General features: G+C 32.9%; 2 protein-coding genes across 7 annotated transcripts in view; one reads left to right on the forward strand and one right to left on the reverse strand.

Moving 5' to 3' along the window:
• Positions 1-306: 306 nt before the first annotated feature.
• LOC142339148 (zinc finger homeobox protein 3-like) overlaps positions 307-26,592 on the forward strand; it is a 342,404-nt gene continuing 316,118 nt past the window's right edge. The window contains exon 1 of the mRNA XM_075388923.1: positions 307-316. The gene's annotated coding sequence lies outside the window, so the exon portion shown is untranslated. The remainder of the gene's footprint in view (positions 317-26,592) is intronic.
• The window catches only part of LOC142339814 (uncharacterized), a 46,830-nt gene continuing 36,737 nt past the window's right edge, over positions 16,500-26,592 (reverse strand). For 2 of the 6 annotated variants that reach the window (XM_075390103.1, XM_075390099.1), the window contains exon 2: positions 16,500-18,123. In XM_075390103.1, the coding sequence (XP_075246218.1) occupies positions 16,610-18,094 (1,485 nt within the window). In that variant the 5' untranslated portion in view covers positions 18,095-18,123 and the 3' untranslated portion in view covers positions 16,500-16,609. The other 4 variants (XM_075390102.1, XM_075390101.1, XM_075390104.1 and 1 more) reach the window with 4 other exon arrangements.

Below are 26,592 nucleotides of genomic sequence, written 5' to 3' on the forward strand. Positions count from 1 at the left end.
TAACAAACAGCAGATCTATACCTCTAGTAATTGGGAGCCCGGCTGTTGTATTCAGTGTTTTTGGGTTTCCCAGAAGATTTCCATAAAAACATACGCTCTTTTTGACAGTGGAAGACACAAAAGATTCCATAAAAGTCATTAACTCAATTGTTGTATCAGTTTCGAACTTTCCAACAGAGTACTCAAATTTTTACTCAATTTTAAAGCGCACCTGTTTTATGTGGGAGTATTCAAGCTAAAGCTTCATTTTTAGTTGCAATGATTCTTACGATCATTCTTATGGTAGTATTGTTTAGCAGTTTGTCACTGAAATCCAGTGCAGTTTGTCACTTGTAAATCTTCCAACAAAATGTATCTCGTTTATAAACAAGCGACATGGAAGTGCATAACGTCTTCTTGTTGCATGTACATGCTCTTTCAGTTACAAAATGGCGTTAAAAACTGCATTAAAAACCTCCTGTTAAAATAAACACTTCTCACTTGGAAAGTTAAAATTGATAGACGCTCTTCTTATTAATTTTTTCCAAAAAACTCAAAGTACAGAACTCAACCAATTAAAACATCATTCTTGATTTCGTTTAAGTTTGCCACTTTTGTGGTTGGCCTGCATTAAAATTCAGTCATTTTTTTCTGTGGTGTTGGTTAGAGTTTCTGGTGCGCTTATTTTGGAGCTCATTAATGCACCGTCTCTAGCCGTCAAAGAACCTACAGAGGCTCAAAAACTAGCGCGCAGTCGAACAAAAAATGCTGAATAGAAAAACTTGCAAGACGCCTTGCAAGTGAATTGAAATACTTGCATGACTTTTTGTAAGTGAATTGAAAATCTTTCCAGAACCTTGCAAGCGAATCGAAAAACTTGCAGTGAAAAACTTGAAAACCCGGTATGCATTAACTTGCAGGATGGTTTTGAGCGATGTTTACTTGAGTTTCAATTCCGCGACCTCTAGAGTGCTCAGTGATCTGAAATCAATGTTGTGTGTTTCAAAGCATGGGTGTTGTCTTTCAAATTCAGATGCACAGCCAATTTTAAAAAAAAAATTAAATATGAAAATTTTGTGGTGCAGCCCACAAAAAATAAATTTTTTAAAATCATTTGAGAACCTCATTTTGGTAACAAGTTTGTTTCTACTCAATTGCCTACCTAATGATGACTTGCGTTTCCAATTTCCGATCGTTTCCAAAATCGTAGCTTCAGATTCTTATACATTTTTTATGTAGGATTGTATTTGTTATATTTTTGTTAATACCAATGAAATTGTACGTGTAAGTAGTTTTCTTTTTAGAAGAAATGAAAAAGTATTCACTTCTTTGTGCGTCGTGTCGCTTCAATTCCCCTTCATGCGCATATTGACTTATTTTTTGAACCATAGTCGTATTTCCTTAATAATGAATGCGTTTTTAAGTTCACGAAGCAGATATTTATAGTGAATTACCCTTCTCAAAAATCGGATATGCGCTTGAATTTTCATCTGTTCATGCAAAATATACCCCATTTTCCACAATTTTTTTACAAGCAGAACATGCAATCTTTTGCAGTTGAAAACAAAATGATCACGCAAGAAGAAGAGCTAACTTGTCCAAAGAAATTGTCATAAAATTGTGTTACGTAAAGACGCTTCATTTTTTCACGAAATTTGTTGGTTTTCTCTATAATTTTTTTTTCCTAAATCACCAACTCAGATATATCATTCAATATTCTGCAAATAAAATATTTCACGCTATGACGGATGAAAAAGAAAAGTCGTCGTCAGAAATAATTTTTTTTCCTTTCTTTAGGACCTTCTTCTTGTTTGGCTAATTTGTTCTGTTAAGTTATTTTGGAGAGCGCATGCTAAAACCTGCAACTAAAAAAACTGCCTAGACAAATTTTTCACGCTTCAACGAAGAGCAAAAATTCTTCATTTGACGAATTTGTTCACGTTACTTTTTGTACGCATAGATTTAAAATGAAACACAGCAGTAGGTTGATTATAAGTTATTGTCCCATGTGTGTGGTCCCCTGCCATAGAGTAAATTACCATGACCCGGACAAAGGCATAAAAGTAATTGAAACGACCTCATCAAAAGGCAGACTTCTGAAATTAGCAAGCGGGTAAACTGGAGTGAACAAAAGGTGAGGTGAAGATAATCAAAAAGTAAGCACCATGAGGTCTGTACCCTTTGTAAGCTGGAGACAACTGAAATTGGAATAAGGGTTGTTTCTGTTGATTAAATTTGCATCTCATCGGAATACAGAAAAAATGGCGATTAACAATACATTGAAAGTTGATTAAAAGGTTATATTTCCAGACGTATAAAAATTTTGTGTGAATGCCAAATTTCTTTTTGAAACTAGTTAGTAGCATGATAACTTTAAGAGCAAATTTGTCATTAAAAAAGACAAAATTTGTTCTATTCATCACACTTAACATGCTTCTGTTACTTTAAAATAAGCATTGACTTAGAAAAAGTGTTAAAAAAGAATCGGAGACTAAAAACGCTCTGAACTATTATTGCGAGAGATACAAAAGTGGTCTAATTGGAAAGCGTTTGAATATTTGAATTGAACATTGAAATGACTTTTTCAATTATTGGTTTCTCCATCGAAAATCACAATGAAAAAATCTTCATTTATTTCAGTTTTTCTTGCTAGTAAATATTTTACAAAAGAAAACAGGTTCTAAATCTTGAATTTTGAGTAGAAATGACTTCTTAGCAATCTCAGCAATATAGCAAAACATTTTCAAAAAAAAACCCAAAAAAACAAAGCACATTCAATAAATGACGCAAAAAATATTAGAAGAAAAAGTGCAAAAAAATTTTGAACTTTACTCAAAAATATTTAATATTTTTCAACAAATGATTGGCTATCGATTTCCAACCGTTTGTCATAAGCTCAGAGGAAGAAAGCAAACCTACTGACAGCAGCTAACGGCTGAAAACTTTGTTCAAAAGTTCACTTTCGCTGATTGAAGATTCATTCCATCTAAAATTTAATTTTAACAAGGAGGCTCGTCAATGTAGGTTCGCGCATAATATTTCAACTCCGCTCATCTACATTTTCACCTAGTTGTCTAAAAAGTGAGGAAGAGAATTAAAAAAATATATATCGTTCAAAAAATCACTATAGGAAAAAAACAACTGAGAATGCCGGTGAGACCTGTCATTAAAATGACTACCAGAAATGAACGGTGATCAAACCCCAATCACTACAAATATTATTTACGACCAAAGTTCGTAGTCCAATTTTTTAAAACAATAAATTATCTAATCCAAATAACATCTGATAAATTCTACAATAAACTCAAATCAACTTGTATTTCATCAGAAAAAAATATAAACTTTTACTCAATGCGAATTGATAACAAGTTCACTAGAAAAGAGCGAAAGAGCTCCAAAAAATTGCACGAAAACGTAGTTCCAGCCAAATAAAAAAACTGTTCACTAAAAACAAAAAGATTGTAAATTTTCACTATTCTTAAATGCCAATATTAGACACAAATTTGGTGATACTGTGAAAACAACACAAAAAACTAAATCAAAATGGGCAAATTTGCCAGAATCACGAACTTTTTATAATAACTCGTAGTACCAAGAACAAAAACCATTTTCGAAAAAATAAATAGTTATGAAGTGCACATTGTAGTTCACTAGATGATGGATTTGATTTGTCTACAAAGAAACTAAACGATAAATTAACAGAAAAAAAGTTGGCAAAGCTCAAAAATGCATTGTCTTTTATAAGACAAATGTTTTCAAAATTAATAAAAAATATAAACTCTCCAATAAAAAACAATATAATTTCTTGAGCAATGTCTCAGAAAATGATTTCCGCCTGTTTTTATGGAGACAAAGTCATAAGACTACAAAATAACAATAAATCCAAGCGGAACTAAAAAACTTCAAAAACACATTTTACGAAACCACTGCGTTGAAGCCATTGAACTTATGATTTATTAACCGCGCCAAAAAATCTTCACTTTCATATCCATTGAACATCATGAACTGTTTTCAAGAAAAGTCTATCTCAAAATGACAACAAAACGAACCAAAAACATGGAAAGTTTCTAGAAATCGCAAAATTTTTTTCTTAAAAAATTTAATTAAGCCTTAAAGACAAAACGTTAAGCAAAAAGAGAAATTATCGTTCGGCTAAGGAAAAATTTTAGAGATCTCTCAATTGGAAAGATAATTTAAAGAGAAAGCTACGAGACTGTAAAACACGAAATACTGACGATAATTAGAACAAGAACCGAAACGTTGACAAACTTTTTTAGATTTTTTTTAGTTTTTTGAAGGAAAATAATTTAAAAGCAAAAAAACATTAGCTATATAGCGACATCAGTCATTGAGCTCATTTATATGTCTATATTGGGCCATTGAGACCTTTTATTTCACAATATATGGCATACGTCAATAAACAATAACAACAAGTACAGGACAAAGAAAAAAAAAACAAATAAATTTTGCAATAGAATAGTGTCAAAGACCTCAAAATCATATAGTTAAAGATCCAAAAAAAGTGTTGAAATGCGCACATTAAGCGTTTTGTTGATTTTATTTTCAAGTGGTGTGACAATTAACCACAAAAACAAAAATAACTGCGAAAATGTTCAATTATGCACAAAAATCACTAAAATATTGTTTGAAAACTCGTAGTACTTGAACAAAGAAGGCGTTATCTAAATAACCAACAAAAACGTTAATTTTTTTCTTTTGAAAAACACTTTACTTGTATTTACTGAGAATACAGGTAGTTGACAGACATCAGATTAAAAAAACGACAAGTTCAAAAAGTCAGTGAAATTTTTTTAAAACAATTAAATTCAATGTCAAAAGAGACATTAGATAGCTCCAAATGCATTGCATAGGTTCAATTAAATCTCCTGCCAAAGCCATTTTGATTTTTGATTGGTTAGAAACAAAAATCGGACTGCAAAAAGAAAAGCAAACGAAAGCAAACCACACGAACTCAGTTAAAGTTTACTGAAATTCTTCGTCAAAGCAATCAAAACCATTAGGTTTTCTCTGAAAACAAGTCATATCTACGTTTCACATAGTTGAGGACTGTTATCAATTGAGTCGCGAATTGGGAAGTTTGTAGTTAATTAACTTAGAAAAACAATAAAGGCAATATACTTTGAAAAGTAAAGGCAGCGCCCAAATAAAAACTAAAAAATTTCTGATTGTAAGAATCCACAATGAGATCAAAGCTACCAAAGATTTTGGCCGAAAAAAGCAACCAATTGTTCCAAATGTTTGTGAATGGGATCACTTAACAATAAAATCATTTCAAAAACAAGAAAAAAACAATGATGCTTTTTTGTATAATTTTTGGTTTAATTTTGCAAAAAACGGCAAAAATTAACTCCGAGAGGGCACCGACAGTCAATAAGCTCTCTTTTGGAGTTTACGGAGATTATGTAATAGGTTAAAAGGTCTCTACTTTGGGCAGTCTTATACAAAGTGGACCAGAAAAAGCAAATTTTTTGCCAATTTTGATGATAATAGTTCGAATTTTGAAATTGGTGTCAAAAATTTTAGCCAGGAAAAAGTGCAATCAAACAATTCAGCAACGCTCTTCTCTCTTTAATGAAAACAATAACACTCTATCATCAAAAATTTCGACATATTTTTTATTGTATCAGCGAAATTGAGCCAAATTTTGCCGAAAATTATAGAAAAATAGAATGAAAACTGTCAAATTTTCACTAAACTTTAAACCTCGATAACTCCTGGTAAACAACGAAATTCAAAATAAAATCTCTTTGGTTCCATATTTTAGGAGGTACGTGCTCACTAATGACAGCACTCACAACTCTCTCCGGTGAATATATCGATCGGCCAAAATTGACTGAAAAAAAACATTTGATTATATAGCTCCTCCCTCCCCACTAAACTGGGGGAAGGAACAACTAATTAAAATTAAATTTAAATTCGAGCTGAAAATTTCAAAACATTTGACTGGATTGCTCACGGTTACTCTCTTGGGCAAAATACAACAGTATTTTGTGCTACTAAGGAAAACAGCTATTGCAATTTGACTTTTGAGTTTAAGTTACGTGATAAATTTTAACTTTTTTAGTTAATGCATGTTTACAAAACCAATACAAAAAAGGATTATCAATATTTTAAATTTATGTCAGCCAAATTTCCATTATCTTTTCAGCATCAATTAGAAAATAAATTAAATGATGTCAGGTTTCGAGGTTGACTCTTGGCTCAGTTTCAAATAAAATCTGTAGTTTTTTTTCCAGGATTCATTTTTTATATGCCGGCAGTCTTTTCCAGTTTGCAAATTGTCATTTAGAAAGCTATGAATAAAAAACAATGATATCTTTTTAAACACAGACGGCAGGCTAGCAATCAGTGTTTCCTGAACTTTTTGAAATTAGTATCAAAGATTAATAATCTCTACATTTCGCAAAAATTGCACTTCGTACCCGGTTCGAAACTGGCTCGTTATTTTGTAAGAACTTGCAAATATCTTACAAGTTCATATAAGTTTTTGCATTGCCATATAAGTTTAACTTACAAGTTCGTGTAAGTTTACCAACGAACTTATAAGTTCTTACTAACTAAACTAAAAGTTTACTAACTAAACATTACAAGTTTTTACAACCCAACAGTCAACCATTAAACTTATAAATTCATAGATGTTTACTATTTGATCTTATAAGGCTCTTACAAGTTATTCCTGTTTCTTGACTAAAATCGGGAAGAACATGAGGATTTTGAACATGAATGTACACATACTTTTGCATCGACACATTTGGCCAAAAAAAAAATAAAACATCAGAAAAAAATTAATCTTGAGCATCAAAACAAAAATCTTTATATTCAATCTTCCTTTTTTAAAAACTTTCAACTTGATCTTCATTTCTTCAAAATTTCTTGATTCATTTCTTGATCTTCAACATTCTTGATTATTTCAATTTTTCTTGTCGTTGTCGAAGTTGAAGAAGGTTTCTTTGAGAGCTCCTTTGGGTCCATGTGCGTCCTCGTAGAGTTCTTTAACAGAAATTTTCTGTTCATAGACACACACCACACGTACACACACACACACACACACACACGCACGCACACACACACACACACACACACACACACCTACACACACATACACACGCATACACACACACGAACACACACACGCAAGTTTTATGCATTTATAGTCGGATATTTTCCGTATTTTCCCCGCACCTTATGCGCCCCCAATTACAGAACACATGCCCGTACACAATAAATCATTAAATAAAAATATGGCACGTGCGTCGGGGGATGCAAATATAATGCACTCACTAAGCTGGGGGCACAAACGGAAATGATCCAAATAGTCAGGTCTTCTTGATGATTTTATTACACGAATCAATGACTTAGTAAGATTTGAAAATGTAAATACAAAAAATCACTATTTCTACCCTTATGTTGAAGTTTGGAAGAAACTGACAAGATACCAATCAGACTTGTAAGTTCTTACAAGTTAGAGATCTGACTTGTAAGTTCTTACAAGTTAACCATCCTACGTAAGAAACTTGTAAGTTCTTGTAATTTAGACATCCTGTCTCGAACCAGGTACTTTTAATTTTATTGTGCCTCATGCACCATAAAGGAAACTAAACAAGTTGATATTTGAATGAATTGTAAAAGACGATATTAAGTAGGAAAATAGAAGGTTATGCGAAAAGTTTTAGGGGTTTGTGATACATTTACAATTTACGTCATTCTCAACAAATTTTCATCTTTTTCTTTCAGAGTTTCATTTTTTGAGAAATAACTACACTAAGAATTTGCTAGTTGCTGCCTAATTTGAAATAATTATTATTCGATTTCTACAATTTGTGATTCCTTCGAATATGCAATTAGAATATCTTCTTTTGTCAATTAAGTTGATGGCCTGTATATATTGTCAAGTCGTCCAGAAAATCTTTCTATGACGCTGTTTTTGGTTTAAGATGATTGATACTGACTGATAAGAATTTTCATAAAATTAAGCTCATTTATCTCACATTTGGTTTGTGATCAGAAACAGTTTTTAGTTCAAAGATCGCGTACTTCTAAAAATGTTTTCTCATCAAATCAAACTGTTTATGGTAGCATTTCTACGATAGCAAGTGTCATTTAAATCTATTATATAATGGCCGATTAGCCTTATGATGTCTTAAAGGGTATTTTCCTTGAAAAAATATTTTATGCCGATATGCGTCTAGGTATAAACAAAACTGATATTTTCAAGTTTTGGTCATCTAGTTGGGATCTGCGAGGCTGGCACAATATGTTCGAACACACATCAGTGATAATTTCTGTTAATTTTACTAATTAAATACTTTTTACTTTTTAAAAAGCATGTAATTCTTCGGCATTACATGTCCATGCACATTTCCCGCCAGTGAAAAAACAGACCCTGTATTGACTGCTTTCATAAATAACTCGAAATTAGCTGAACTCGAACATTTTTCAAGTTGGAGTTCAGTTCTGTCCAAGTTTTCATTTTAGCTATTTTTTAGCTCGACCCAAAAGCAATGCCGGAGTTCTGAGCTCTACTCGTTCTGAAAATTATTTAGGTTTACTCTGAATTTCGATTATAATGTCTATATCGTAGTCAATGAGATTGAACCTAGCAGAAAATGTATAAAAGTGCTTTGAACAATTGCTGGCTAGAAATTCTTTCTCTGAATCTACAGATCAATTCACTTTGTGGTTGTAAGTTTCAAAAACAACAGTTTTTTAAAGCTTTCGCTTCGCCTTAGTTATAGGAATACATAACTCATTATTTATTACTGGCCTTCACTTCATCAAAAAAATATCAAACTTGAAATATCGGTTAGCAAAAATTTCATTGGTCTGTTTTCAAATTCATCCATTATGCAAGCAGGACAAAATTGGTATCTCGTACCGAGCTCCAAGTGCAAACCAGTACTGGGCACGTACAAAAAGCAAGTTTTTCAACAACAACAAGTTCTGAATCATTAAAATATCAATTGTAATAGTCATATTAGGCTTGAATTTCACTTTGGCAAGTGATTTCCGAGCTTAAACTAACTTTTGAAACAAATTTGAGTGAAAGTTTTGATTTCCAGAAAAATTTCGTAACCTATCACGATATTCGCATTTATTTTTTTGGCTACTTTCTCAGGTTCCTAAAAACAATCATGCCAAGGGGCATACCAAACAGCAAGATAGTAACCCTGGGGTCTATTTGGCCCAAATTGGGCCGACTGGAGTGTATTTCAAGTGTTCTGGGCTACTTTGTAGCCGTTCGCCGTTCAGCAAGTTTTTTTCGCATTTTCACAGAATTTTCATATTCAGATAGTTGAAACGTTTCAACCTGAAGGGAGTCAGGGTAAAAATCACAGTGAAATGGCTTCTGTACAAGGTATCAACTAGTAAAACAGCCTCTCTTGCCATCTGTAAGTTGATCTATATTCCATGGTCAAAACTTTGCGAACGAGCACAGACTAAAATGTATCGTTTTGGGTCAACTTGCTCTGTGCTCACAGAGCAATATTGGCTCAACCACTAAATGCACAGAAGTTCATCTGGGCCACTTCCCGCATCTTATTTCAAAGCATTTCCAGCTAGCTAGGTTTCGGTCCGATTGGTTGAGTACGTTGGTAAATGTTAAAGATTTCAGACTCTATTCCCTTAAAATTTGGGTCATGAGAGTACTCGTTCGTTATTAATTTTTTATTGAACAAAATTTTTGGGCTCAATTTTTGATGCGAGTGAGCTTACTATGTGTGGTATCTAAATTACTCAATCTCAAATATTTGCGTGCCAATTTAATTAAACATTCCACGAACGAGCGCAAGGTATCATGTTTCGATACGGGTAAACTTGAGCTTAGCTCACAGACCAATATTTCCCGAATAATATTTGTGTTTATTGAAACTCACTTCACGACAATTCTAGTAAGTTAGGTTCTGATTCAATTGGAGTTGCATTCATGCCCGCCCAGTATTGAAACACACTTTGAGGTGGGTAAGGGAGACGTTCTCAGTTGCATAGGCCATAAAGCAAAGTGGAGGTTTATGTCAATCTCAGGGCAAACTGGTTGAGTTTCCCGTGCCATTTAAAAACTTTTAGCACCTATTTGTTTTATTTGTTCGAATAGACGCAATTATCTAACAAATCTAATAAATTTATAGAAAACCGTAAGTGCTATAAGAAGTTTTTTTAAAAAGAGCAATAAGATTTTTAAGAAGTACTCGATTTTCGCTCAATTCTGAAGCATATAAATTCTCAAGCCTCAAAGTGATCAGAGATGCCGATCAGTATAAGTTTTTATCACAATTCTATCACATAAAGGAAAAGGAATTTTGAATAAATTTTATGTTAACTGAAGAAGAAATGAAATTTTCCTACTTTGTTCAAGAAAAATCTTCGTTTTTCATATGAGAAGTTTCAAAATCTATTTTACATCTATTTTTTTAGATTTTGGGCAAGCTCAAAGTCTGCATAAAATCCGTTTGATAAACAATTTCAAAAAACAGAGAATTGAAAATAATTTTCTCGGAAATTTCGAAAAACTAAAAACATTTGTATTAAAATTTCAATCTTTTTGTATTTTACTATACTGTATCAGATTATTTCAACAATATAACAGTCAATGATCCCTTCTCTCAATAAATGATACAAATAAAAAAGGTAAGAAAAGAATTCAATCTTTTTGTTCCGACCCCTCTTGAAGGGGGGAGGATCTATATACTCAAATGGGTTTTTTTTTTGTTCAGTCAATTTTGGCCGATCGATATATTCATCGTAGAGAGTTGAGACTGGTATCATTAAAAAGCTTGTCCAGCGTAGAATATGGAAATACAAAGATTTTTTTTATTTTCGTTTTTTACAAGGAGTTATCGAGGTTTAAACTTTTGAGGAAATAGAGTGAATTCCGTTCATTTTATTCACATTTTTCGGAATTTTGACAGAAAATTTTCGCCAATTTTGCTAAAATTTGTTCAAATTTTTGTAAGAAACTCCTGTTGATTTTATTTTTAAGGACAAAGAATATTTTCGGCTATTTCTATTTAGTTTCTTTGTCAAAAAATCTGGCTAAATATTTCAAAATCCAGACTTTTTCATCAATAACAGCACGAAATAAGTTTCTTCAGTCCAATTTGATTACAATTGCAGGAAGTGCACACCCAAAAACAACTAACACAATCTTTGTAGATTCCAAAGGGGGCAATTTCTACTTCAAATTCCGTTGAGGGTGCTCTGTAATTAAAACTTTGCCGTTTTTTGCTAACTTTAATCGTTGATTATCAAAAACGCATCATTCATTTTTGATTTTTAACTAACAAAATATCTAAGTCTATGACATTCGAAAAGATAGGTCTTCTGAATGGACAAACAGCATTAGCAGGGCTGGTTTTGGACCATTTTTGGACTGTTACAATCCAAAAAAAATTTGGATTGTAATCAGTCGGTCTTTTTTATAAAGAAAATTTGATATTTTTTAGGTTCATTGAACGTTTCAAACGATCACAGAAAATTTGATCACAGAACGTTTCAAATCAAAGCTTACCAGTGATAGATCCAATTGGCTTCCTAATTAGCTCCAAATTAATGTATCTAATTTGTTACTTTAAAGCTTATGTTCGTTTTGACTTTTAAAAAAATATTATTTTTTAAAAAAAAATGGCTTATTGAATTTGCCTCCATTTTTTTCTTACTTTGTCAAATTGTAGCTTAGTGTCAGTAATTAAAGAATGCTTATTCTTTCTACTGAATTCGAATTCAAAGTTTATTGAGGTTTTACGCCTCAAGTTTTGGTTTTCTGGCTTTGATAACACTAGATTGTACATTTCTTTATTTTTAGCTTTTTGCCCATTTTTCATGTCTTCCATTTTTGTCGCACTATCACGTTTATGAAAGTTCATATATCATATTATTGGCGTTCAAAATAAGGCACCATTGATAATATTCAAATCCATAAATATTTAGATTTCGGTTTTAACGTCTTCGACACTACTTTCTCGAAGAATTCATTTGAACTTTTTCAATTTGTTTTCAATTGTCGTTTTTACTTTGTCTTTTTAGTTGTATGAAATATCCTGTACAAGTACCCCGTCTCATTGGCTTTCATGGAAGAATAGATGAGCCGATATTCTGATATTAGTAGATAGCTGATGGCTTTCATGACTTTGAAAACAATTGTTTTCCAAAATTAAAAAAAAAAAACAATAATTTCTTAATTTGGTTCCTTTTCTGTCTGTTTGTTACTTAGTCTCATTAACTACAGGCCAAATAAGACTTTATTGTTGTCAAAAAAAGGTGCCAAAAACGACTGGTATCACAAAATCTAATGGTTTAAAGAATTCGTTATGACTTTACTGGCTTCGACACAGGTTTTTCACGAAAAAAAAATAAAATAATTTTTGATTTTTGTCATATTTGAGGTTCCTTTTATAGACGTAAGACATATTCTGGATAGTTGCAAGTCTCATGTGCTTCCTTTGGAGGAATAAACGAAACTATGTAATTATTTCATTTTGTAATTAAGGGCTTTCTTGTCTTTGGAAATAATTTTTTTTTTCGTGTTACTTAATTTTGCCTTTTTCTCGTTTTTTTTGTCTACTTGTTAACTAGTTTTATTAATAAGAGGTCACGTAATACCTTATCAGTGTTCGAAGAAGGTGCAATCGAACATAGTTTGGGGGCAAAATTATGGCTTACACGGCTTCGAAAACGTTTTCTGGCAAGTTTTAATTGCTTTTTTGTTTGTTGTCTATTTGTTGTTCTTTTTGTAACAGACTAAACAATGTAATACCAACAATTGTTAACCTCCTTCTAAAAAAGTTTTGTTCATTGTAAACCTATGGGATATTTTAGTTGATTTCTAATGGTTTAACTTTGAATTTAATTGTTTTTAATAATTGTAAGCGAATTTTTCAAATTCACTGTTTTTGTTCTTTTTTGTCTTACAGTTACCAAGCCTTATTATGGACTGGTCCTATATATTTTCTGGCGAATTACAAATTACTTTGTTTATTATCGGTTTTATCTGACTATATTATGACTTTGTTATTAAGTTTTGTTTTTCAATACGGAGATAAAGTTTTTGATGTAATTAATGTTTGTTGTTGTTCTTAAATTTTGCTTTTCGTCCTGACTCGCTTTCTTATTATTGATATATCTCAATAATTTAATGCATCAATTTTCACTCCATTGAGTTATTTGCTTTGGAGGCTATCTTTTTGTTCATACAACAATTTTTTTTGAAAAATACTTGAACTTTTGTGTTTTTCTATCTGTTCTTCATTTGCTGGAGAATTATGTCAAAATTGTGGATGAGTGGGGTCGGAGCCTTATGTGCGATCGCACATTACCGAGCCTCCTTGTCTTTTCAATAATGAATTTGGTTGGTTTGTTATTCAATTCATGGAACCATTATTTCTTATTTGTCCAAGGTTTTGAAAATATTGAAATGGCTAGATCCGGTGAAATAAAAATTATTATTTGCAAAAAAGCTCTAAAAATTAGAAAAGAATAAATTTTTCTGCTTTCAGTTTTACCCATTTTCGTGTACATTTTTTTTATTTTGAGAGCTCTAAGTTGCTTGAATTCTCCGATGTTGCAAACATCTTTTTAAAATAAAGAAAAATTGCCGTAAAATAATTTTAACCAGCAGAAAACAGAGAGACGGATAAAAAAGCTTTCAAAACCTTATTTTGAGAAAAACAAAACAATTGAATTTTTGTAAAAATTTGTGGTCAATTAGTTTAAACTTAGCTTTTTAAACTGTTAGTTTTAAATAATTACTGGTGACGAATTTTCATTTAAACTTACTACAATTATTACAAATTTTCCGTTTGTTTTTATCTTAAAATTCAACGCGGTCTGTCATTTTAAAATTCAACGCGATCTGTGAATTGTACTTTCCTTTCGAATCCAGAGGAGGGTTCGCCCATTTTGGAAAAATATCTCAAACAGGATCTACGCTTGCAAATCTGAATGCAATTATCACCGCGACTTCCGAAGTAATGAAGTAATTGTGATAGTATTATGACAACGATTTAATTTATAGACCCTGTTTGGAGCCCTCCACCCCCATCACCGGAATCTGACCATTAATAATTGTCATTGTCAAACCCTTATAAAAAATATTTAAAATGTAATGGCGAGATGAACCTCTTATGCTGCGCAAATCATTGTTAGTTTTATTGTATTATTTTATTCAGATTTTATGATATATTCAATCCCACATTATGATATATTCACAGCAAGGGATTATACTCGCACAGGGCCCACGAAGTTGGGGGGACTATGATGTGTCATACTTATACATTTAGCATTTTTTAATTTATCTTTTCTTAGTATTTTTTTCTAAAATAGCGGTCTTAAAAAATCAATAAATTGTTGCCGCATCATAAAATCCAATATTCTCATTTGTGAAAACATCAATAAAACACTGAACATTATTTTTTACCAATAAGTTTCTTCAATAATACCTAAAACGTTCAACTTAAAATTAAAAGCAGATCTCTCTCTCTCTCTCTCTCTCTCTCTCTCTCTCTCTCTATCTCTTTCTCTCTTTGGATATGTATGTATGTTTGTGTTTTTGTAGGCAAAATGGCCAATAGTTTTTGAAATTTTGAGAAAACCCAAATACTGTAAGCATCAGCTGAGTTTGATATTTGCTGTTATTCTCTTTACTAAGCATCATTTGTAAACTGCAAAGTAATTGATAACTCCAGAAAAAAGTTTACTTAATAAAATATAGGCAATAAAAAAGTTTACGACAACCTTTTTCTCAACCAAAATCATTTTTTTTAAATTGCGGTTATGTTGTAGATTTAATGACTTCATCTGCAGTTTAATGACTCCGTTGCAGTCTATTTAACTAAGACATTATAATACTTCATCGTCAATTACTACTATCATAGTATTTCATACTTGCTACTTTACAGTTTGTCATTTTATAAGTCTAGAGTGCAAGCCAAAACCTTGATTCAAAAATCTTGCAAATATTGAAAACTGTAATAAATCGATACATTTGATTTTAGGATGCAGTAGAGTTCTTAGTTCTTTTTTCTATGACAGCTACCTTTGTGCACTATGCGGAAAAAACTAACATGTTTAATGCAGCTCTAGACAATCTAAGTATCCAATTTTAGAAAAGAAATCATTAAAATACGAAAAAAATGTGTTGACATCTCCTGTTTCCTGAAATGTTCATGTATCTAACGAAAGAGACATTTTCTCTGAAAATCAAACACTCTGAGATTAGCAGATTGCAATTCTCTGGGCATGACGACTTTTTCGAAACAATTTTGAGCCAGAGATTTCCTTCGAAACATCTGTTTTTTTTTTTAAAAAAGCAGAACAAAAAAAATCAGTTTGAGGTCTTTTGCAATCTTATTCAGCAAAAAGAGAAAAAAATTTGAATAATTAATTACAACATCCAATCGAGTAAATCTTAGTCTTTCATGTGTTCTGTCGAAAAATAATTCTTATATGATTAAAATTTGAAATCAATTTTTTGAAAGCTAACGCTTATACTCAAAATAAATCTAGTGTCATCTTAGAATACGGAAAACTGTAATAGCTATAACAGCAAATCTATCTAAAACAATGACAGCTCATAATCAGGATTAAATAAGTCTTCACTTCTCAAGATGTTCAGTTTTCAAGATTTTTGGCACTAAAAATCTAACTCAAAACAATAGAGCTTCGAGAACTTGTAATTTTTGGTAGTGTTAATTTGCAAAAAAATAAAGTGTAATCGTAATTCATCTTTTCAGAACGAAGTGCCATCACTTCAACAGTTTTCGATGGTTATAAAACGTATTCTCATATTTTTGCCATCATTAATCTCAGTAACTACTCACTTATAGAAAAATTTGGATGTCAAAAACAATTATGTCCCTAACCAGAATTTTGGCCAAAAATATAGCTATTTCCAAGTAATCTTATAAGCTATTTGGAGTTAGAGTTTAATCACTCTAATTGATTTTAATGCAAGTAGTTTATAATTATCTTCAGTTTTTTTATTTTTTGTTTTCAAATCTAAGTCAGTCAAAAACGCTGAAAAATCTTCAAAAACTTTAACGCCAGGAAATTGTCATAGCTTTCTTTTCATATAGGAAAATTAATTGGCTCCTTTCATGTGTTTCAAGAACCAATGTTATCTTAGAAAATCTGACCAAGATTGCTCAAGATCTTAGATATTAGATGAGTAAGATTTTTTGTCTAAACTTTCGTCAAGGATAGTCCGCTATTGAAGATCATTGTAAATTTTGTCAAGTTTGAATGATGATTTATTTTTGATATATATTCACAGAATGTAACCATTGGCTGACCATGATTAAGACCTTTAGTTTTTATTATGATTTTTTCTGAACAGGGTAAAAACTGACATGATCATAATGTGGCCAGAAAAAAAATTAAAGACTTAGAAAAACTGATTCAGCGCTGATTTAAAATGTTACTATGATTCGGGACTGTGTTACAATAGGTGTGAATACACTGCTCTAGACCGCGTCTTAAATACAACGGAAATTCAAAATCCTGAAAAGTTACACAAAAACATTTATTTGCACAAGAATGAAAACAGTTAATCAAAGAAAGAATATCAAAAATAGTTAACATTAAAATTGAAATTCTAAATGTACGACGGCCGCAAATTTCATCTGCGCTGTTCTTCGAAGAGTTTCTTAATGTGTTTATACAATTTTAAGTCCCAATAATTGCGATTTTCTAACTCTGCAAGAATTTCGGGATTATCCAAGCCGAATATTTCTCGTTCTTCTTCTGATAAATTTTTCTCGTGTGCAATTAAGTTTTTCTGAAGTTTTCTAAGTGCACTTTTTCCAAAACAAAACGCCGTGAGGTTGAAATGTGAACAAATTCGTTTTAAAGATGCTTCCGGTTCCTCTGCTAAAGCTACCAGAACCGAATGTGATTGGATAGCTTGAACCGCCGCCTCAAAATGTGATTGGTCAATTTCTGTAAAACTATATTTCTCTATATTTTGATTGGTTGAGAAAATGCAATCTTCAGTTCCGCTACTACAACTTGCGTTTGGGGACGACAAATCGAAAGAGAGAAGTCGCGTTAAGTAGTTATCAATGTAAGGATTTTGTGAAAAATTCGAATAGAACAAAACTTGTGACATGTTTTGAGAATGCGTCATTTCGTGCAAAATTCTATCATGCGGTCCAAACGAATACTTCGAAAGAAATTCTGCGCTGGCTTTCTGGCCTAAAAATAATCGCCAAAGTCGGCTGATCGGGTTTTCGACCCAAAGAATGTAAATGTAAGGTTTTGTTTTGGGTAAAATTGAGTGCACCCCAAATGCTAAAGGGCCATAAACGATTGTTGAATTTGTGGGGTCACTTCGATCCTGCAAATCGTAAGCTGATATGAAACTATGACACGAAATTGTGGGCGCGTGTCGGATTGTCCGATTTAGTTTGATTTGATAGTTTTGGAGAAAATGGGTCAAAAATAAATCCTGGAATAAATAAGGCCTTTCGGCTCGAGGATTGGATAAGATGAGAAATATATTTGGATGATAGCTAGCTTTCTGATTGGCTGACGGGGAAACGGGAGAATACTGTGAGCCAATCAAATTAGAGCTCGGTTTTGATTGGATGAAACATTGACGGAACAAATTGAAGAGTTTTTGGCAATAGGGCAAGTTGATTTGGGTAGTTTCTGCTTGGTAATCGTTCGGTTTGGTGATCATCGAACTAGAATCGTGTTGCACGTGTGAACTGTGTTTAATCCTGTACTCTCCGAGTCGATTATGTAATCGAATACAATCTCGCGGTTTTGATTGGATGTCGAGATAGAAATTGCCGAGGTGTGATTGGTTTTTCGTTGAGTTGGTCTGTAGTAGAGATTGAACAGTTATAACGATTATAGCAAGAATGATCAAACTTGAGATGAAAACTGAATGTGTGTGAAATCTTTTCAGATTTGGATGATCGATGTTTGATGTTTCGATTTCGGACGTTTTCTTTTCTGACATCTCCGATACTATTGTAATATTGTAAGGAGAGTTTTTGGTCGTTAATAGCTCTTCGCTGCCAAAGAATTGCTTGGGACTACGATTTAGACATTTGTTGTCTGCGAAGCAGTTACTCGCCTTAACTTGATGATCAGCCATCGGTCATAGCAGAATTGCTTCGACAATGCCTAAAAGAGACAAAATATGAAAAATTGTGCAGAAGTATTAAAATGATGAATGAATATCCTCAGAAAAAACAAATAGTAATTGATTACCGACAATCCTTATTTTTCAAAAGTCTAAAGCATTTGGTAAATTCATTGTGTATAGCCACAACAACTCCGAATTTCGAATACCAGTTGAACTGACGTTTTATAAATCTAATCAGTACATATCTAGGTGAGATTCATAACAAATTTTGGATCTATTCTGCTTCGGCCTTCAGCTTAGTGGACAAATAATTTTTACTCCCCCAGGCACACGTGCCATTTTTGAAACCAAAGTTCTATTCAACAACAAATAATTAGTAATTCGGGTGGCTGAAACAGAATACATACTAAATTTCATGCAAAAATCTGGCAATATGTATAAAATCTTTTGATCAAAATGCCTCCTAATTTTTTTAGCTCAAGTGATCCGATGATGATTGAAACAAAATTTCACATGATATTAAAGAAACTTATCTTTTGAGAGCGTGACACTTTAATCTGTATTACAACGTCGTAATTTTTCGAAAAAAAACTTAAGTAATAAATTAACCTGAGCTAGCGAATAAGACGAACGAATAGCGAACACGGTTATTAGCACCATCTAGAACTTATCAAAATGCTACCAGGCACAGCCAAGTTTTCGAATAACTTAAAGGTCGTCAAAAAATCAGATGTTAATGTTTTTAATCAACTCCTGTTGCGATCACAACTGCTGCACAACTTGAACTGTGAAGTTGATTCGACTACTTTTTTACTCCACTCTTTTATCACCACTGTCTAAATAGCAGGAGAGAAAAAATGAGTTGCAGAAAAGGTAGTCTAAGGCCCAAACAGAATTTCACTATTGATGCAGTTTTGGATATTCGGACAGTTAAGGATTTTTCCGTTAATTATCGCGGTTATGAATAGCTATGCAATTGTTCACGGACTGACCAATCTTAGATACCATATCTAAGACCATATATGGTTCCATCCAAACAAAGGCAACATTTCTTCAAAGATTTTTTTTATGGTTTCTAAGAAGCCATATATGATCTTGGTATGTTTTCGGAGATTTTATATATAAAAGTAGTTTAAACAGAGCAGCACGTTTCTGATAATTTTCTCACAGATGAAATACTTTACGGTCTTGGATATGATATCTATGAAATCTTTATTGTCTTGGGGATATGGTGCCTAAAACCATAAATGATCTTGGAAATGGTTTCCAAGATTCACCAAATAATTTAAAAAGTGCAGCCAAATGAATGCTTTTCACTCCATTATCACAAATGGTAGGTTAAATGATATTGGATATAGTCAAAATTAGAATGCAATTGGTCACATTAAGGAAAACAATTGTCATCGTCGCGAGAGTCGATTAAAACACATTTTTTGTTTTTGAATGAGGAGAACATAATGTTGATTGCCAGGTTTTGATTCACATTAGGCATCAGAGCCTAAATTAAAAATTGAGCCATTCAAATCTCCAAATGGCAAAACTGTAATCGAGCGCTTCTTCTTTTTATGTGATGGAAAAAAAGATATTAATCATGGAAACATTCTTACAGACTTCTTTAAATTTATCTTAAAATATCATGAAAGACCAAGGCTGTAGAACTTTGAAAAATACAACGCAGGGAAATTAAATAATAAAGGAGATATAAATCATTCAAGAAAAAATGTGAATTTATTTCAGGAAACTCTGTAATTTTATTCAAATTTTCTTTGAGTTTGTCTATACATAAATAACATAACCTGTACTGGATTATGCTTCACTGCTGTAATCAATGAACTAAAAATATTACAGTCCATATTCCGGCATCAATATTGAAAGTAAAATTGTGCGCACTAATTCCATAGGAACACATGATGTAACATACCATATGAACTGCGCTTTACATTTTGGAATTAATCTGAGGTCATAAATCAAAATAATAACTGAGTGAAACCAAAATAATGGTTTTTTAAACAGTTCTTCGATAAAAATTCAACATGTCAAGAGAAAAGTTATGAAATGGAGTTCAACCTGTAAAATGGTAAAAATGCTTGCGAAATAGATTTTTAATAGTTGACTTTCGTTATTCGATTGGTCGAGGCAATTTTCTTCTCTGCTAATCAATTTTTATCACTTTTATCTGCTTTTCTAAAGTAGTTTAGCTGTTAAATGTTTCCTACACAAGTAAAGTTAAACCACAAATTATACAGTAACGAGTTTTAATCTAACACGTTTCTATAACTTTTCCTGAAATCTTCACATAAATAAAATAATACACCCAAAGTCACGTGAATTTGAAGCAAGATTTAACAATCTGGGAATATATTTAAACTGACAAACTGAATTCAAGGTTAACAGGATCAATCCATCAATTTGAAGGCATGCGCGAATTGGGATTTATAACAGGGCAAAATTTATTAACGTCTTCCGTTCATAACAGCAGGGTACGATTATATCAAAGAAGGGCTCAGTGTGAAAAAACACATTAACCATGAACAATTCTATATGCTCTACTTACTCTCATTTCTACATACCTTTCTAGTGATGTATGTTAGTTAGTTATAACTGGAGTTAATATTATAACCAAATTTTAACCAATGTAACTTATTTGTTTGTAAGGCAGGCTTTCTTCTTTGATTCTTATACGTGCTTCAGATTTTGACAGGCAGCGTTCTCAAAAAGGAATATAAATTTTCTTTTCAGCTCTGAAAATTTACTGATGGCTTGGAATAATAATGAACTGGGAATAACTACAATGGGAAGGGAAGAGAATTGACGCCTGTGAATAAACTCTATCGAACAATTTACCTTTGAACAGAACCAAAAGTATATTATTGAACTTTAATAGAACAAAAGTTAGAAGTGTTCAGACAAAACCTAACCACGCTTATGTTGATAACACTTTGCATTTTCATCTATAAAACGGAATTTTAACCAACGAGGGTTAAAATTAACAAATTAATGAAAACCATTTTTTTCTCATGGAAATTTTCTATTGCAATGTTTGGTTACAACTTGAACATGGTCCCATGGATATTATCTTCAAAATAGAGGATTTTTTGTGAAAAAACTAGTTTGCTTTTTTTTCTCTTGTCATATGTAAGCATAAGTTTGTTTCGAGAGTTCAGTCAAATTTAGGCAGACTATATAAGCAGTACGTTTGGAGAATAAAAATTGTCCTAAAGACTTAATTGCAACAACCAAATTTGGACTATTTTTTCTATTAAAAAATAAAATTTTCTTCTTTACAATTTTTAGAAATTTACTGCAAATCAAATGTACAAAATCAATTTCATTGCTCACAGAAGTTTGTTTTTGTTTATATTTCTCTTTGATTAAAAACTCTATTTTATTTGGAGTTATAATAAAAAGGCTGGACTGGGGCTAGTAAAGTTTATAAATTATTGATAAGTTTGGGTTAACCAAGTGCAACGCCGTTGGCTGCTCCTAATCGAATTGAAATAAGGTGCGCACATTTGACATTGGATCGATAAACAGACAATCGGTGTGAGCTAAGGTTGAAAAACAAGAAAAATAGAGTAAAAAACGTGACCAAGATTGACACGCGGGTAACAAAGGAGCCTTGCGGAATCGGCAGGAATAAATTATTCAGACCAAATCTCAAATTACACGCGAGATTGAATGTAAATTGTGTGACTTGGGTTCAATTTGAGGTGAGTGGCAAACAGGCATAAAAAGCGTGAACAAAGTGAAAAGCGTGCTCAAAAAACAACAAAACAACAATAATGCACGCTGGATAAATAAATAAAGAAAACAGACAAATTTAAAACAAACAGCCCTGACAAGCCTTTTCTTTCAAACAAAGCCAAATTGAAATACAAATGGTGTAAAACTGCTGGAAACGCCAAAAAACGCCATTAAAGTCCAATTCGAAGTTACAAAGAGACGTTTTTGACTTAATGAACAAAACCAATTTTTCATCCAGAAACAAAATTGAAAGGAGCTTGCTTAATCAAAATACTAGATCCTAAATTCAGAATTGCTTGGCAACCTGTCCTAGGCGTCTTCAATTGAGACCTGATCGTTGTCTTGTAAGATTTTTGTTTGTTGACCGCTCCAAGCAATCTTGCAGGATCGAGTGCTAAGCTGCATACCCGCACTTAACGCCAAGTCAACATCAGTACTGGGCACGTCAAATTGCAAGTCTTATCAGTACTGATTCAGAGCTCTGATCATGTCACTTTTTACACTTGTCAATATAAATGCAAGTCTTGGCCAAGACTTGGCACGTCGAAAAAATGTCAAAACTAGCCAAAAAAAATAATCTCGAACAATAAGTTTCATTCGTGCTTTTAGACCGTGTAATTTTTAACGCACGATGCCCCCTTGTGCGTTTATTTTGGTCTGGAAATATCAGCTTTAGGTCTGGGACCTCAAATTGGGTCTTACACGATGACAAACGTTTTCAACATGAGAAGAAGTTATTATTTAAGGGCCATGTTGAAATATGTTCTGGCATGTTATTCCTAGAACAACACCAATGCTTAAAGAATCGTAACATGAGGTGATTTTGTTTTTGTTCGAAAACTGAGTGCAAAGCCTCATTTTTGTTCAAAAATTTACTATAAGTCTTAACTGCTGAAAACAGGAATTTAATACAGAGGAAGTCACAATACCAAAAGAGGATAAATTTTGATCACATTTTCATCTAATCTAAAAATTGTGAATGACAAGCGCTTCTTGTTTATCATAGAAGAGCTCAAGAACGTGCGACTTGAAATTAACTTTCATGATATTGCAACGGAAAAATTTATCATAAAAGAGCGGATCTATTATCCGTATAATGAAGTTTTTACAATATCGCAAGATGAATGTTTGTGTTGTAGAGTTCGGTCAAATCATATTCTATGGCATTGCTTCCTTTTGTTAAAAATGTTCATAGATCCATAAGACGCTAAATGTCATTAAGTCTTAACTTAGATGGAATTAATGTACTCGTTTCAGAATTACAGAAATTCAATTTCGAGAGCTAAAATGCATAACATAAGACACTTTGGTTAAATATATAATTATTTCAGACGACAGCTTTTCAATAAGTGCCAGAAATTTTTCACTACTATGTCAGAGCCTTCTAGCCTGCAGTTTTTCCATGATTGGACTCTGATCGTGTGAACTTTTCACTGAGCAGACTGTATAGAGATCTAGAGACAGTTTCATTCTCTTTTTTATTGAATTTGAGTTGCATTTCAGTGAATTTTCTGTTCATTTCGATCGATTTAAGAAATGACTAGTTGAAGAATTTGAAGTTCTTCTTTGAAATTAACCATCATTTTTATATTTTTCATCTTTTTCTAGCAAGATTTAAATTTCTGCGAAAGCTATCAATTTGTAGAAGAAGTATCAGTTTAGTTGATTTGTTTGTGTTTCGCCAGGCTGGCTAGCAGTCTGAGCAACAACTTCTTGAGCTGTGGGGTCCCAGCCCTCATAAGTCGCTCGTTTGCAGCGGTGGTTTCTGTCACGGTAGTATTCATCCTAGGTGGCACTGGTTTTGGTCTCATTCAGCAGATAGGTCTGGGCTGTCTTGCTTGTTGGAGTCTGGAGGCACTTTAAGAAGCCTGCAGAGGACATAGTTGAAGTGGTGGTCTTGTCTCTCTTTGCATTGCTGGTTGAACTCATCGACGTCAAAGTAAGTGTTCTGGGTGGTCCGGGTGTTCTGGCCTGCAAAAATCACAGCATCAGCTACAATCTAGTAGACTGTTGACAAGATTTCGTGGAGGTTTCTCACTGTGATTTCGTCTTGGTATTTTCTGCAGACATTTTAGCTGGCAACATGGTCCCCATGATAGTCGGCGCACTTGGTGGTATCTCTGGAGACTGTGCAGTCAGCAAGCTTGTGATGAACTCCACATCAGATGAATCTAGCTTCTTGGATGCACGCGTTTGTCTTGTGACCAAAGCCTTGGCATTGGTAGCACTGGATCACCACATCAAGTCTTGGAGGAAGAGCAGAAAAGGGCTGGGTTTGTCTTGGCTCCTCGCACCAGAGATTGGTGAGCCTGATCATCAGGCCGTGTCTGCTCAGAAGGGTTTTCGTGGTCTTGCATCTCGTCGAAGCGCTCATTAGCCGGGATGGCGATTGGGTTGCTCGCTTTCGGATAAGCTCTATGCTCATCTCTGCCAGGATTATCTTGTTGATAGCTGCCTTGACCTCGTCCAGGTTCTTGTCCAGCCCTTCTCCAACTATCACAAAGCTATGGTCCTTAGCATACTTGGCGCTATCGGTGGAAGACAAAGCTTCTGGACATGCGCTTTGGATATCGCAGAGGGCCTTCTTGAACAGGGCGTCACCTGGTTTGGGTCTCTTTGCAGTTGGGGTTGCGGTTTGCACTTCTTGCGTTGTCTTCTTGATTGCTATAGTTGTAGTTGGGTTGATGGAATCATTGTACTCGTTTCTGAATTATAAAATTTTAATTTTGAGAGTTAAAATGCAAAAACTACGCCACTTTGGTTTAAAATAAATAAATCAGTCCACTGTCATGCGTTTTTCAATGAGTGCAAAAAATTTTGACTACTAATTTAGAGCCTTCTAACCTTCGGTTTTCCGATGGTCGGATTCTGATGATGTGACTTTTACTGACCAGAGTGTCTAAAGATCTTGAAAAAGCTTCAGTTTCTTTGTATTAAATACGAGTTGCATTTCAGTGAATATGATTTGCTGTTCACTTTCACTTCGATAGATTTAAGAAATGAACAGGTGAAAACATTGAAGTTCTTCTTTGAACATCATCATTATCTTTATATTATTCATGTTTTCTACCCAGGACTAAATTTCTGCGAAAGCTATTAGTTTGTAGAAGAATTATGAACTAATTCTAATCCTTCCATCGTACAAATTACCCAATGCTACTTTTATCTAACTTTTTTTACTGGTTCTTTCAAGACTGTTAACGGGTTTTTGCATCAAAATAGGTGTTTTGATTATTATACGTGTGACACGTTTATTTCCCACACTTTAACGCAATTTAGAAAATTTCAAAAAAAATTATGAACTTTGTTTGAACACAATGTGGAGTCAGCAACATCATAATCCCTCTATTCTCATTTAACGCATGACTTCTCAGTTTTTTCGGTACTTTCTGGTTATCACAAAACCGTTCAGATACTATGATAAAGGACAGATGAAGCACTTCACTGATGGGATTAAAATGAATTAGTGCTGATATTCTATGAAAATAGCGTCCGGATAACAGAAATTAATACATATTTTAATTTTAAAATTTATAATTTCATATTAAGGAAAATTTCAAATTAAACAACCGGTTTTAAGACAGATTTTTGATTTTGAAAATTATCATTTCAAGTTAAGAAAAAGATTTGAAATTCAAAGTGTATAAAAATAATTTTAAATCAAATAAAAACGATCAAATTTTTGTTGCTGCTGAGAAATTGCGCCAGTTGAAAAAAAACTCGGGGCTGTTTTTCCGACTGATTTTTTTTTCAAAAGATACCATTTTTTTCAAACTTATTGAACAATTAACCTCCATTTTTAAAAACCTCTGCAAATAGTGAAATTAGAAATAAAAACGATATGCCCTAAAAAATTGATATTTTTCTACAAGAAAAGAACTATTAAATTAACTATTTCTTCTCCCAGCAGAATTTGCCAAAAAAACGCCGATTTCTAAGAAGCAAAAAACAAACGAAAACTCTAGTGTCCTGCAATAGAAATTGACAAAAAACAACAATCACAGTTGAAAAACTAATGATGAAAAAAACTACCAAATTGTGAACTAGTTACAAACAAGAATTGGTTAATAAATAGGCAAAATAGCGTGAATTATCAACGAGACGGCTCATGCGCGTCTGTGTAGTACCATGTGTTTCAATACACCTCATATGTTTTCGAAATTACCCTTAAATTCTGCCAGAGAAATGTTTAGCAACAACTGAAAGCTTTTTGTCTGAGTTGAAAAAAATTACTTGAAATGTTTGAACCAAATCAGATGCGTAAACAAAAAGTGAAAATTTGAGTAAAGAAAGAAGGTCAACTCTCTCCCCATTTTCAAAGTATTTGGGAACTATAAGAAAAAATAAACTGTCAATATTTTCTTGGTTCTGTTCTCGGTCGACAGTAATTGAGGCTTTGTAATTTAAAAAGTCTAAATCATGCAGCGTTGAATCAAAACTACAATTCCATAATGTGTTTCAAACAGCAGAATCGGTTGATTTTCATTAATTTGCTAGTAAAATTATCGAACGATCACTGCAACGGTGTAAGGATTTTCACAGCGCCTGCTATGAGGCGGAAAAGGTATCATAAAAAGATAGATTTTATTTTCATAAGGGCCTTTGATTTCCCCTCTCTGGTGCGTTGAACCCTTGAAATGTGCTATTGTTGCGTTTGATAATAGTCTGTAATTACGTCTTTGAAGCCTACCTTTCACTCGGCTCATTTTGCAGTGATGGCGCTGCGTTTGAAGTTGAAAATGTAGTACATCAATGATCTCTTT

The sequence above is a fragment of the Convolutriloba macropyga genome, chromosome 5 (genome assembly GCF_964194025.1).
Source record: "Convolutriloba macropyga chromosome 5, txConMacr16.3, whole genome shotgun sequence".
Lineage (NCBI taxonomy): Eukaryota > Metazoa > Xenacoelomorpha > Acoela > Convolutidae > Convolutriloba > Convolutriloba macropyga.